Source organism: Psammomys obesus, unplaced genomic scaffold (genome assembly GCF_907164565.1).
Source record: "Psammomys obesus unplaced genomic scaffold, mPsaObe1.curated_primary_1811, whole genome shotgun sequence".
NCBI lineage: Eukaryota > Metazoa > Chordata > Mammalia > Rodentia > Muridae > Psammomys > Psammomys obesus.
In genome coordinates this window covers 11,613,118-11,628,367 of record NW_026585987.1, presented here as the reverse complement: position 1 = coordinate 11,628,367, position 15,250 = coordinate 11,613,118, and the positions used below count along the sequence as shown (strand labels likewise).

At 38.1% G+C, this 15,250-nt stretch overlaps 1 protein-coding gene and 1 pseudogene across 1 annotated transcript; one reads left to right on the top strand and one right to left on the bottom strand.

The window, feature by feature from the left end:
* Positions 1–139: 139 nt before the first annotated feature.
* On the bottom strand, positions 140–13,056 carry Rimoc1 (RAB7A interacting MON1-CCZ1 complex subunit 1). Its single transcript, XM_055601119.1, has 6 exons — positions 12,941–13,056; positions 9,233–9,339; positions 8,338–8,484; positions 6,355–6,486; positions 5,314–5,428; positions 140–2,889 (listed from the first exon to the last, which is right to left on the bottom strand). Exons 1-6 carry the CDS (start codon positions 13,038–13,040, stop codon positions 2,606–2,608), a joined length of 885 nt encoding a protein of 294 aa, XP_055457094.1. The 5' UTR covers positions 13,041–13,056; the 3' UTR covers positions 140–2,605.
* A 1,355-nt stretch (positions 13,057–14,411) lies between these two features.
* Positions 14,412–14,535, top strand: LOC129671972 (small nucleolar RNA SNORA17; annotated as a pseudogene).
* Positions 14,536–15,250: the final 715 nt, after the last annotated feature.

The following is a 15,250-nucleotide window of genomic DNA, read 5'->3' as shown; positions in this document are numbered from 1 at the left end:
TAAATATATATATTTATATATATATATAAATATATATATTTAATATATATATTTAATATATATATTAAATATATATATATATATAAATATATATATATATTTCCCTTTGCTGTATTATATGTATATTATATTATATACATATATTATATTATATACAGCAAAGGGAAATATATATATTTCCCTTTGCTGTATTAACCACTGGTATAGAGGGCATGGCAGTTTGGAAAGCAATAGCAGCAACCCTTTTGTGCAAAATTCGGCATTTTAAATCATGCCTCATTAATTCAAAAACATTATTACCCACCATGCAATGAGCAGTATGTGTAAAGATAAAACTTTTAAGATATGGACTTCAATCAGCAGCAAGGAAAATAATTGGAACACATTGTACTGTGGTAATACGGAAAAGTAAAATAGAGAAAATAGAAGAGCATCTAATTTCTACTGGAAAGGGCAGAAAAGGGCCTTTGGATACAGTATTACTAAAGGTATATCATACAAGTAAAGGATAATCTGGCCACAAGGTATTAAGGTTGTATAACATAAGTGCATTTGGGAAAGGTACTGGAAGCACTTGATTAATATGATCCACTGAAGAAATGTGTGCTTCTAAAATTCACATTAAAAGATTATTTAATTTTAGAAAGCTTAGGTGTTATCATAATAAAACTTGCTAAAATGCTAGGTTACATAAAAATCTTGGTTGTATAAAGATAGGGCAGGGGCTGTAGCAGGGATGGCAGAATCTCCCCTGGCTTCCAATGTTTATTCAGATTTTTATTTATCAAAAAGGGGCCTGGGATTTCGATGTTTGAAAAAGATTGTTCTAGAACACAAATCAGATTGTGTATAGAAATGAGGATGGGATGGGAAGCCTTATGTTTCCCTACTTGGAAAAATATACATAACTGGGGGAAATAAAGCAGAGATTTTTCCATAAAATATGAAAATTTGTTGTTTGTCCATACTGAACTTAAAATGAAAGTGAAGACATTTAACAGGCAGCTAAAAATAAAGCTCAAAGAGCAAGGAGACTGGGTTTTCAGTTCCTAGCATGGAAATCAGCCTGATACTACAGGTGGTATAAGTCACCATGGCTATGAAAAATACTGCTTACAATTAGTATTTGGAGGAAAAAGAAAAAGAGAGAGAAAAATGGAAGAAAACAGAACTTTCATGAACTCTAAGAGAAACAAAGAAAATAATAAAAATTAGTCTTCAACAGAAAGTAGAGCTGCTTTCCCTTTAAAACAGAAAAATGAGTAAATATGAGTTGACTCCCTCATAACTTAAACATTCTGTGAAAGAACAATGTAAAGGAGACATAAAATTTGATTCTACCACAGTGGCAAAGGAGAGGCACCATAGTACCATGTAGTTATGGTTCTTCTACGTGATGTTGCATGTGTAGTAATATGCTTTAAAGAACTGCCTGCCTTTCATAGAACTTAGCCTCCTAAGAATGAATGGCTGCCAAGATTAATACAGTGTAGAAAGCCTGCTGACTGTGACACTAACAGATAGGATGGAAGAGAAAACAATGCAGAAAAGCATAAAAGAGGCTTCACCGTTCAGGAGTTAGGACGACTGTCAAGAAAAGCCCCTGAAAAGATTGAAAGTTATAGGAAAAAAAAACAAAAACAGAAAAATAAAGCAATAAAAATAAGAAAAATTTAAAAGCTGGGAAGGTGAGAATTGTCATCAGTTACTGAAATTTACAATTTTAGAAAGAGAAGCCAAGATTGGCTAATACTTAGTCACAGGAAGTACTGGAGTGTGAAGATGTCACGGCTACAGAGCCTACTGCATCAGAAGGCATCATACAGACCATTGCAAGGTGACAAGAGTTGAGGTAGGCAGAAAAACAGTGAGCAAGACAGCAAACTAGGTTCTTTTGCCTTCAGCATTTCAATCCTGCCAAAGGCAAAACGTAAAGTTCATTATACGCAAAGATGTGCCCTAAAAGCACCTGAACTAATGATACTCACCTACACTGATTTTTATCTTCATTTTTGGAGAAACCATGCAATTTTTGTTTTAAACAAAACAAGAAAATAATTTATAAAATGGATAAGTAAATAATTTAAGTATTACTAGTAATACATGGCAAAATAAATATTCATTTTTTAAATCTTTTGATGTTTAGCTTAACTGGAAATGAAATTTAAATATTAGTCATAATCATTTAATGGCCTACATTTATATCCACAGTATATATCTGAAACAAGGAGAAAAACTGATTTTCACCTTTGAAATATGCACACTTCAAAATAAGGAGATTGTTACATAATTTTACCACAATGAAAATATAACTTAAAATATTAGAAAACTGTCAATCTACATTGGTTCCTCCTTACCAGTGGCAGGGCTGTATGTAATTTAAGTTCAGTTGGAATAACATATATTCCATTTTAGAAGTTAGAGAATACTTTCTTCACAGATTTAAGACTATACAATGTAAGGTGACAGCACTAGAGAAGGGTAGCCACTCGGACATCTTCACATAGTGTAATACTCTCCAGATCAGTGTGGTGCATCTCCTTTTCTCAAGACTTCTTTTCCATTTCAGCGATCTTCTTTGGAGTTATGAAGACTAGATGAACACCTAGCTACAGCGCTGCTGGAAGAAGCTTAATATCTGCTTTGCATTCGTTGTATTCCACTCCTGCTCCTTCAGAGGTCCTTCACACACTGACACATACTTCTTCAAAATTTTTTCTCCTACTTCTCGGAAATCCAAGGGTTCTTTGTGTGTGGTACCACTTGCTCCAAACACATCAGTGTCAACTTCGTGATTTTCTGACTGCTGGTCTGTGCAATGCTTTAATCCCCAGTAGCACATTTCTCCACTGTACATCATAGCCAGCACATGAATATCACTAAATATTCCTGGGAAGGTCATTTATTTTGAAATTAGAATTAACTTTATATAAAAAAAAACCCTCAAGTTATTGTAAAACTAACAAAATCTTTGCCAATAAACCTTTTTCATACCATTTACCAATACATGGAGAAGCCTACTATCACTAGCACACTCTTAGCACTTCTGTCTTTTACTAGAAGACAACACAGAGGTTTAAGCAGAGGGTTTCTTTGTTTTTGTTTTTTAACCACTTGGGTGGAGTTAACATTTCTATCCCTCTTTAGAAATTTTTTTTGAGAATTAATTTTACTGGTGTGTACCTTCTAGATTATACCTTAATTCTGTGTACAACTTCACAATTCTCACAAATTCTTTGAATCACACCATGAACACAAAATTTATTTTAAAGGATGCTCTAGGATAACTGATGACTGACTTGTTATGACATGTTCTAAGTATGACTCTACAGATAATTTCATGTGTTTAATAGACTACAGAATTCTAAATTATCACAAATGGATAAATGATAACCAATATGCTTTATATCACTAGGGAAAAATATCCAGGACAATTTCCATTAGGTGAATATTCCTTTACCTTTATTCCTAGAGATTGTATAATTAAATATTTATGATCAAAGCATGTTAATTTGTTAGAAAGATAAATCAGAATAAGATGTCTAGGTGGGCCAGGAGTAGTAGGAACTCTTGTAATCACAATAGCCCTGGAGGTGTGCAGGATTACTATTGCAGACCAGCCTCCTGTACTACATAGAAGTTCCACGCTAACCTAGGCTACATAGTAAAACCTTATTTCAAAGACCCAGAAGATTAAAAAGTAAATAATTAAAACAAAAAATGGTATTAAAATATATGATCATTCAACTTCTTAGGGTCACACACAAGTACATATTTATTCTGATGTATAAGTACTTGTGTGAGATAAGGAAATTTACCTCAAATAAATGATGATGTCAACTTCACTATGTTGATTTAAATAAGAATGGCCCCCACAGGTTCATGTATTTGAATGCTTAGTCACCAGGGTGTTGCATTATTTACAAGGATTAAAGGTATAGACTGGTGTTAGGAGGTGTGTCACTGAGGGGTGGACTTTCAAATTTCCTTGAAGCCAAGAGTCAGTCAGTCAGTCAGTCAGTCAGTCTGCCTCTCTGCCTCCCTTCCCCCTTCTCTGAGAGCCTGCTTCCTGTGGATAATGGTGTAGGTCTTAGCCACTTTTCCAGCAAAATGCCTACCTGCTCCCACCATTATAAAAATAAACTACACCTCTGAAACTGCAAGCAAGCTCCCAATTAAATGCTTTCTTTCCTAAGAGATGACTTGGTCATGGTGTCTCTTCACTGCAACAGAACAATGACTAAGACACTCACCTAAAACAACTCAATAGAACTCAACAGATTGCAGTTCTACTGTTTTAAATGTATCAAAGTCCCAAAATTTGTCCTTATATGTTGTCACCTTGAAATTCTTCCTTAAAATAGTGGAAATGAAGGTTCAGCAGGATGGCTGACTCACTGAAGCACTGTATCAATACAAAGTAATTACTGAAGAACAGTCTGGATTTGTATTCATGAAAATGAGAGCCATGCTACATGATGATTTATATGTGTAAAACAATTTCTACTTAGCAAGTACAATTAGCACATAAAGAGCCCTAAATGTCTATCTTCTTTAAAACTTACTTCCAGTATGATATTAATAGCCAAATGTAGTTCTGGTCAAAACAAAAATAAACAAACAAACAAACAAAAAAAAAAAAAAAAACATGATATACTAACTCTCCCAAATTATCTTCAGCTCTGGCATCCTTTGTGACCTCCATGGGTACAACATACGTGCACACCCATTCACCCATGCACAGTATCGTGAATAAAAGTTTATATATAAATAATACATCACTATGCAGACCAGCTCACCTCAAACTCATAGATCCACCTGCCTCTTCAGTGTTGGGATTAAAAGATATGTGCCACCACATCTAGCCAAAACTAAGTATTTTTTAAGTGTTTTTCTACATTACATTAAAATATTTTAGTACTTGGATTCATTTAAAGTTTAGTATGAAATTTACATGAGAGTAAAGTTAGCAAACTATCTAAATTTAAAGAAAAAATAAACAAACCTCCAATCACTTAGAATCTTTAACAAGAAACCACATTACTTGCCAGCCGTGGTAGTACATGTCTGTAATCCCAGCAATCGGAAAGGCAAAGGCAGGTGGATCTCTGTGAGTTCGAGGCCAGCCTAATATACAGAGTGAGTCCAGGACAGCCAGGGCTATGTTACACAGAGAAACCAAGCCCTGTCTCAAAAAAAAGGAGGGAAAGAGGGAGGGAGGAAGGGAGGGAGGGAAGGAGGGAGGGAGGGAGGGAGGGAGGGAGGGAGGAAGGAAGGAAGGAAGGAAGGAAGGAAGGAAGGAAACCACATTACCTGTACTCAGCAATTTAGCTGTGTCTAGGTCTTGGAAAGAAACACCTTCATTTAACTGGATAGGGCATCGATAATTTAGCATCTGCAGCAAGTAACTGATCCCATCAATAAGGTACTAAGTAAAGAAGCAAAATAAATTAAAATATTATACAAAGAACTTGTAAGACAAGTACTTTTTTCTCATTCTTGACTCAGGATTAAATGGACTGATAAATAGGTACATATAATTATTATTACATTCCAATGGCAAAGGACTCACCATTCTAAGACTGTCTTAATATAAGTAAATCCCCCAAATAATAAGAATGTGGAACACGGAGAAACTATCAACCACAAACACACGCTGCAGTAATATATTTGTTCAAAAATGTTATCAAATGATGAATGCTGTAAAGTTGAGTTCAAAAAGACTTTACTATGTATTTATATGGAGTCTTGTTTGTTTTGCAGTCCTGGGAACTGAACTTAGGGCATTCATCATGCGTGCTAGACAGTGCTCTAACAGGGAGCTATATTCTCAGCCTTTTTTATGATTCAAATACGTTTTAATTAAATTTTTCTACCTGGAAATATGGCCTCCAGTTTCCAAGCCTCTGTAAACTATGGGTACATTTAGACTGAGCTGGAATTCTTAGTGACATCTTACTAAAATTAATGTCTTTGGAATAATAATTGTTAGAATAGAGACAAATCAGAGGTCATACTGTTTTAATAACATGGTCATATAGGCTCCTTAGAAGTACCCTGCATACAAAGAGAGACTCACAACAAGACTACTTCAACCAAATAAAATATTTAGAATTAATAGCTCTTATATTCAAATAAAAATGAAAATCAAGAACTTAAACACATGTAGTATTCTCCAAAGGATGACATTCTTTCATGTGTCATCTTAGTTTTCATAGCAACTCCAAGAGCACAGCCTGTGAACCTCACTGTGGTCTACTAGCCCAGCACTTCTGATCTCACTAGTGTCATTATAAAATGTTTTAAATCCTGTAAGTGTCAGCAATCAAAATAATAAATGAAACATTTTTTTACCTTTCGAAGGAGATTAGATTTTTTCAGGAGCCACTCCCTTCTCTTAGTGAGAGAATGGCAATACATATACAACAGGGCCCCTCGTCTCCAAGAGAGGCATTCCAGTAGCTCATCCCCAAGCAAATCACACAGCTAAAAGAAAACATAAAAGGCATAGCCACAAAGAAAAACCATACGTGTATAAAAATCAAATTTTTAAGGAAAACTAAACAACTAAAAACACTCATTTCACAGAACGTGTACAGGTTAGGTTACAGAAAAATACTTATATTTGAATTAAATAGAAATACTGTAACCTGCTAGTAGATATACAGCAAAATAACTCTACAATTTACAAATAGTTTCATAAAATAACTTGAAATATTATAGTAGCAAATTCCCCAACTATTATTTGAAAAATTCATTATCTCATTAAAAGATTCCCTTTTAGAAAAACATTTTTTTAGAAAAAAATAGAAACTAAAGACTAGAATAAGAATTATGTTATAATAATGAAAAGTTTATACAAAGACTAACTTTAATAAATAACTAACTTTAATGACTAACTTAATAAATCAAAATGTTTGCAGTGGTATCTTTAAATCTTGGATTAATTTACTTCTCCAGCTAGCCAGTCCTGATGAATACATAGAACCAAGAAGGTATTTAGGTAGAAATTCAGCAGACACTTAAAGACAAGAAACAATTTACTTGAAGTAGTATTCAGCAGGGCTAGAGAAATGGCTCAGCTTGCTGCCAAGCCTTAAGACCTGAATTCAATTCTAGAACCCATACAATGGAAGAAAAAAACTGACTCCTGCAAGTTGTTCTCTGACCTCCACATGTGTACTGTGGCACACATATACACCCACAAATAAACGTTAAAAATATTTAAAAGAAATAGGGCTGGACAGATCACTCAGAGGCAAAGGGCACTGGCTACCCTTCCAGAGGTCTTAAGTTCAATTCCCAGAAACCATGCAGTGGCTTATAACCATCTATAATGAGATGTGGTGCCCTCTTCTGGCGTGCAGGAATACATGTAGGCAGTCACTGTATACATAATAGATAGATCTTTTACAAAAATAACTAGGATTAGATATATTAGCCCAACTACAGAAGGCAGTTAAAAATTGTGCAAACAGGACAAAAACATAACAGAAACTATCAAAAGATAAAAGACATTCTTGAGCAACACCTGTCTCTAAAATTAAAAAGAGGAGGGTTTCTGACAAAGACCAAGGGAATGCTTCTTAAGATGAAGGTGAAAAGAGCATGTAGGGTACAGGTGAGCAGTGCTAGGAAGAAGGGTAGCAAATGCTCACCAGAATCAGAGTTTTAAACAGAAAGTAAGGACTGGGTATGGTAGGACATAATTTTAATCCTAGTACTTAGGAGGTGGAGGCAGGTGGATTTCTGCTTGGTGTACAGAATTAAAGGCCAGCCAGCATTACACAATGAGACTCTGTCTCAAAAACTTAAAAATAAATATATGAATGAATGAATAAATAAAGGCAATAAAAAACAAATGTAGTAATCACATTATATGACTCACAAGAAACAGACCTACAAAAGTAAAAGTAAAATCAACAAGGGAATATCTACGTTAGAAAAGGATTTAATTTAATTGCAATGCAATTAAAATTCTATTACGTAAATATTCTAAAAGTAGTTAATAAAATACACTTTTCTGATCACAACCTAGAGTGTTAAGTTCCTCCTCTACCACCACCCTTTCTCTTTTTAAGACAAGATCTTTCTAATTAGTCTTGACTGGCCTGGAACGCATGATGTAGATCAGACAGGCCTCGAACTTACAGAGATCCCCTGCCTCTGCCTCTCAAGTGATAGGATTAAAGCATGTAACATCACTCCTGGCAAACCTCTTCTTTTAATCTTAACTTGAAGATACATTCATTAGCAACAAAAATACAGTCTAAAGAACAGGACAGCAGCAGGGCAATGTGACAATGTTCTACAATCATTTGTGAGTGAGGAACTTACTTTGGGATGCATACTGTTTTCTTTAACTAAAATTTCTGGTTCTGATAGAAAAGTGAGAAGCTCTTTTACTTTCTGGGGAGAAGAGTCTTCAGGAAAATCCTCATCCACTAGCTTATTCTCCTCAAAATATGTCATGTCCAATATGGCCTTAAGAAGAGAAAAAAAAAGGCATCTGTGAGTGACAGAGCTTCAAAGAATAAGGAAGTTTGGCTGTTCGTATACAGAGGCTTTATTAGACATTCAACCATGTCAGCACAGTATCTAAATTTGAAAGTAAGCAAAATGTTCAGACATAAACAAGATTAGTGATGACACTGTTTCAAGAAGTGAAGAATCATGTTTTAGTTAACATGTTATTATTATTAAAATGTAATCAATTATGAAATTATATTTGTATAACACCTAAAAATTTTATAAATGCCTGAAGTATTGCAGTCTATTTCCACTTTTCAATATTGAATCTTTGGAGGATTTGTTTTCCCAAATATACAGCCACTATTTGAGTGCACACATCCTTCCACCACATAAAAGAAGCATGCTATCAACATATGCAATTCCAACCCTGAGTCCCCATAGCCTACCAGACCTTAAAAGTCCTTAGTTCTTTTACTTACTTAACCTACTGGATTAATACTAAGGAAACTGGGCTGTAGTGTTAGTTTTTCTACTGTTCACCAAATGAACCGAGGACATCTCAATGCTTTTCAAATTTCCCTCCTTTGAGCATAAACTGCATATGTAAAACACATGAAACACTACAAGCACAATCAGTGATATAAAATCAAAAGAATGACTGAAGAAACATCAACCTCTGGCCTGCACATGAACATACACACGAGCAGAAGCGTACATATGTACGTGCACATGCCCCCAACAAAACCACTTGTTTTAGTACCTGTGTGTAGAGTTCCAAAAGATTTGATGGATTTGAACATTCCTTCTCTTCAACACATGAAAGTTTCAATTTTTCTAGAGCTGCAGAGGCCCGAATTAAAAAGTGATCTGTAAGTAATAAAAACATGATTATTTTATATAAATTCAAACATTTAAACAAAAAATTATGTAACAAAAATGATGTAATGAAATCATGGCAAGATAATAATATCTTACCTAAAACATTAAGCATTTCATACATAAAACCCGATCACAATCAAGTAAATTTATTTTCAAAAGCAAAGGATTTTAGATTTTCAAAAGCAAGCTTTTTAGATTTACTGCTATTTCTTAAATTGGGTCTACATTCTTTTTTAAGAGACTTTATTGAGGAATGAAGTATTCAGCTCACTTCTTTATTGATATGCATGTCTATACACTTGTGGGCACAGGTGTGGGTGTGCATGTGGAGGGTAAAGACTGACATCGAGGTGTCTTCCTCAAGCGTTCCTCACCATGTCTGTGGAGACAGGGTCACCCACATGAATGCAGAGCTTGTGACTGTGCTACTCAAGATAGTCAACTAGATCTGGGAGCACTAGGATACGTGTGGACCATATGGCCACTCGGCACTTATGGCAGTTCATCATGCTTGCACAGCAAGTGCTTGACCTACTAAGCCACCAATGTAGCTCTCAGCCCATTCTTTTACAATATTTCTTTTACAATGTTGATATACCCAAATATTTACTATATACCCAAAATATTTAATAAATTTATATCTTTTATTGGAATAATACAAAATAGACAAGTTTTCAGAAAGAGCTTCCACTAAATGCATGCAATTTCATAAATGTAACTGCAAATGTTTCCTAAAAGAATAATTGGCCAAAAAAAAGAATAATTGGCCAGATCAAATATTCATAAACTATCAGACTGTAAACAATTCTAATCTTACCATGCTTGTATGCTATAACTATAATAACAATTTAAAGGGTTATCTTTTTTCTTTAAAATTTCGAAATGGAATGAATTACCTCCTTTCAAAACCTACAGAAAACAACAAAACCCCCAATACTTCCTATAAGCTTTCTTATCACAATTTACCCAGCTTTCCAACCTTCACCATCTTATCACCATTTTTCTTCTGATTTCAGATTCTGAGGGCCCCAAAGATACTGTCCACCTTCGGGTTCACTTCATACTGTATATATGCATATCATAGTACAAGACACTAAAGTCTCTAAGCATCTTCTCTGAAATACAGAACCTTTCCTAATTATTCACCAACGGACAGACGATGTAGTAGCTAGTGTGGCCTAATCTGATCCAGCCTCTGCAGTTACATAAAGAGATGGTATGTTCAGTGTTGGGATAAAAATACCATCAGGATTGTCAGCTGACAGTCAAAAAATGATCTTTAGTTTCCCCCCACTAAGCTGTAGCTTTAGAAGCTTTTCTATTGCTGTTCAGATTACTACTCACCCGGACAGAAGGTTCTTCTTCCCATCACCTCTTAGCCTAGAAGTGTCAACCATAGGAGCCAGAAAACAAGAGTCTACTGAGAACCAAAACAGTGTGGAACATGGCACTCCCCACGTGCTTTAGAAGCTGTTTATGTTTGTCCCTTAATTCCAAAATTATTGTGAATGCTACTAATGAAGAAAGATGTTAGAATTATTGTTGAGGGATAGGTATGGTGGTGACACAAATATCATTCTGGTCCATAAAAAATACTTCCCCTTCTTATGAAAGAAGTGGGAAACAGTAAGATCTGGAGAGGATAGGAACTCCACAAGGAGAGCAACAGAACCAAAAATTCTGAGCACAGGGGTCTTCCCTGAGACTGATACTCCAACCAAGGACCATGCATGGAGATAACCTAAGACCCCTGCATAGATGTAGCCCATGGCAGTTCAGTGTCCAAGTGGGTTCCATTGTAATAGGAACAGGGACTGTCTCTGACATCAACTGATTGGCCTGCTCTTTAATTACCTCCCCCTCAGGGGGGAGCAGCATTACCAGGCCAAAGAAGAAGACAATGCAGCCACTCCTGATGAGACCCAATTGACAAGGATCAGAAGGAATGAAAAAAAGACCTCCCCTATCAGTGGACTTGGGGAGGGGCATGCATGCAGAGGGTGGAGGAAGGGAGGGATTGGGATGGGAGGAGGGAGGGAACCACAGAGGGGATACAAAGTGAATAAAGTGTAATTAATAAAGAATTAAAGAAAAATACTTCCCTTTACTAGAAATACTTAAAGTAAACTGTCAAAGAAAAGGATAGAAGTGACTCAATCCCTGAAAAAAGTCCTTATGGTATAATTCCATGTAGGACAGTATCATACTGTTAAGAACCAGAAATAGATGAACAACAACAATAAAAAAAAAGGCAATAAATACAAAGTTTTTAAGTGGAATGAAGATTAGTATAATTTAGTTTGAATAAAATAGAAACTCTCAATACTGACAACTTAATTAAAATATATAACTATTAAGCAAAAGGACAAATTTCCAATATGAACTGGTTTGCTTGTATGAAAAAGAACCAACTTTAATTCAAATACATATAATCATTTTAATTAAACTTAAATAAGCCCTGTCAGTAATTCTCTAGTAAGATTAACTCCAATGCTGACTAGTGCCCATAAAGTGGATGGCTACTGCTGTGATTTTAGTAAATCTTTGGATGTATCAAGCCTCCAAACAAAGCCATGTAACACTAACATTTCTTTCCAGGCTTCCTACATCGGATCACAGATTTCTTCCAAAAAGAAAATATGAATCACAGTTAGGTTTGGCAGTAAGTGAATAGACCTACTCGAATTCTCTGTGGGCTGACACATGGACACAGACAAAGTAACAAAGACTACTGAACTCTATATGTTTCACTTGCCACAAACCGAAAGACAGGCTCAGTGCGGTGTGTGGGTTCTGCTTTTCATTTAAAGTGGGTCATTTAAATGTAGAGCCGATTTTGTAAATATACCAACTATTCAACCACTTGGGAAAATGTTTCACTCCAATTTTCCCATGAGTCCAATCACAAGAATTGTATAGCTCATGTATGGTAAAGGCTCAACATTCGAAAATAGTACTGCTGAACCAACTGGCAACTGAGAAATTATAAAAAAGCAAACTGATTCTGATGTCAAAAGAACGATGTATATCCTAACCCATTTCCCTTCTCCTAAGAAAACAGCTCAGACATTTCTCAGTATATACATGGCTTTGCGAGAACTAAGATGGGGGGAGCACATTTAAATTACATCATAACTGTGCAAAATACTATTTGCACTTGAATTTTGAATTGAACACAAAGTGGAAATTACAAGGCAGTACAGAGAAAGTGAACTGTCATGCCCGCCTTGTGTTTACTGGATGCGGAAAAAAATTATCAATCCTTTGTGGACAGTGTAAATATTCAGGAAAAGGTCCATTTATTCGAAGTCTACCCTTTTCGCAGATTCGACACCACACATCTGGCTGAATGTAAACAAACGGTATGTTTTTTCAAGGAATGTAAAAAACGCTGCATTGGCAACATGACTTCTGAGGAGAGGGCAAATGACTGCCCAATGGGGACCGTGGTGCTCAGCAGCGCCAGCCCTCAGTGGGCCAGGCCCAAGGACCCCGCCTCGGACCGCAGGCCGCGCCTTCCGGCCACCGAGTGCGGCGGCCCCAAGGGCCTCACCCCGTCCGCCCGCCTCCAACTGCGGCGCTCCCTCACCGTCTTCCCCCGCGGCTTCGCTAAGGTGCTGTATGTGGGCCTGAGCCAGGTCCCCGAGCTCTTCCACCCGCCTCACCACACCGGACACCACGGCCGCCATGGCCAGCTCGGGCGCGCCCGCCCGATCCACGTGACCACACCCGCCTACGATCACCTGATGGCCTAGCTGGCGGAGTGCGGGCGGAGCCCGTCCTGCCGGTGGGCGGAGACAGAGGCTCCGGGCTACCACCGCCCCGGACCGCAAAGGTCGTTCCGGGTGTTTAGTTTCTCCCGGGTCCCCTCCCTTTCTCCCACAGTCCTGTGCCGCGAGGGGCCGGCGTGACGTAAGGCCACACCTCTGTCCCGCCTCCTCCTCTTGACCAATAGGAAGCCAAGCATGCTCCGCGCTGAGCCAATGGGATACGGCTCTCTCCAGGGGCGCAGGGAGTATGCAGCGGCCGCAGCTGGCTGGAAGAGGGCCGATTGCAAAGTCTGGAAAGAGGATTGCAGCGGTTGGCGCGGCTCTGATGGAAATTGACTAAAATAAAACGATGTAATGCAGCTGTCAGAAACGAAGTCTGCGAGCGATGAGGAGGTTCATCCAAGTTCCGAGAAGTACTGTGCCGGCCGGAGGCTGAGGCGCGTAACAGTTTGGAAGTCCTGAATGTTAACCCTGTGGCTTGTTTTAGCTCGGATTTATCTTGGCTAGCCTACATTTAAAGTACCTTAAATGTCCTGCGCCCTAACCGAGGAAACTGCAGCATTGTTTCAGTTCACCTTGAGCGCCCCCTTACAAGAGTTAAGTGTTCCTCCGGGTTTTAATCAGTACTGAAGAGGGCAAGCTGCTTTTCATTCCATGAATGCTAATTCTTGCCTATAGCCACAGAAATCTAATGCTGTTTGTGGGTTTTTCTGTTTGACACAGTAGATCTTGAATACCTCTACCCTTCCGGTCTTATTTTTTTTTTTTCCGGTCTTATTTTTTAATAAGTTTTTGTTGTTGGCTAGTAGAAAATACTAAAAGTATGAATAGTAATGGGATCTTTCAAGGGTGATTAACCAAAGTGACTTTTCTCCAACTGGCCTTTGTGACTTCAGATTTTCCATCGCGTCATTTTACTCTAAATGCACAGAACCAAAGTCACGCGATCCGTGTCCTCGGTGCTTGTATAGTGCCTAGCACATCTTACATTCTCAAAAAATGGTTAAAAAAAATCCTCTAGTTACTTTCTAATTAAGAATCTGAAGGCCAGGAAAAATTGCATTATATAATCAAGGTGAATCGAAAAATGCAAACTCTTATGCTAGAGTGTTGGCTTCCTCCGGTAATCCCAACAATTGAGAGAATGAGACTGGGGGGATGGTGGCAGGTCTAGAGCAGCCTGTACATAATGAGACCTGTTTACAAACAACCCACGAAACTAAAGGACCCAAACTTCACTGAATAAAATTTACAGTGACAAGTTGGAGAGTTCATCAGTTAAGAGCACTGGGTTCATCTGGGAGCATTGCAGGTGTGGTTGCTGTGTCACCTGTGCGTCAGTAGGTGGCAGAGAGGATATGTTCTGCCCAGGGTTCTGCCCTGTGAACATCTGAATAACCAGTAACCTAACACTCCCTGGAAAAAAAGCTAGCCACGCTAGCCTGGGGGCCCAGAATGGCTCCCAGGATGGGGAGTAAGTCAGAGACTAGAAGAACCCTGCCTGGGACCTGGGACTACAGGCTTCAGGAAGAACTAAGCTCAAGTAGCTGTTAGGATTTTGGAACAAAACCTGCTTCTGGGTTGCCTAGCAACTTATGATGTCATCATGTGTCGCTGGCCAGGTGGCCACACCTGGAAGGCATGGTTACTTTGCCCCTTAAAAGGACAACCCCCGACAGGTGGTCTCTCTCTTGCTCTCTTGGTCCTTTCTGTCTTGGTCCTTCCTCTCTATGGGGCACCCTCTTTCTCTTCCCCCCTCTCTCTTTCCCCTTCTCTCTCTTTCCCCCCTCTCTTTTTCTTTCCCCCATCATGTCCTCCTCTACCCGTTCTCCCTTCTCTCACTCTCTCCATATCCACCTAATAAACCTCTTTTTTATATAAGATCTGTCATACCCCTAATCTTTATTTAGTTAGTTTGTCCCATAACCTTACAGTAGGATGACCTTTGCAAGGGGCTACTCCAGAGGGAGCCTGAGACAACTACCAGACTAGCACCATGGGGCCCAAGCAGGGAGCTAGTCTGAGGGGACCACCAGTCCAGCACTGGTTAGGGTATGGCGGTAAGTTATGCCAAAGATGACCCCTGTTAAGCATCATAATGCATAGCACTCTTGAGACCATTCCTGAGA

What these genes read in the sequence shown, in the direction of transcription:
- Rimoc1 (XM_055601119.1), bottom strand. Translation starts at nt 13,040, where the DNA reads ATGGCGGCCGTGGTGTCCGGTGTGGTGAGGCGGGTGGAAGAGCTCGGG. An exon ending in AAAACAGTATGCATCCCAAA is followed by an intron (nt 6,487 to 8,337) that starts GTAAGTTCCTCA and finishes GTTTTCTTTTAG; the next exon opens with CTGTGTGATTTGCTTGGGGA. An exon ending in AATCTAATCTCCTTCGAAAG is followed by an intron (nt 5,429 to 6,354) that starts GTAAAAAAATGT and finishes TTCTTTACTTAG; the next exon opens with TACCTTATTGATGGGATCAG.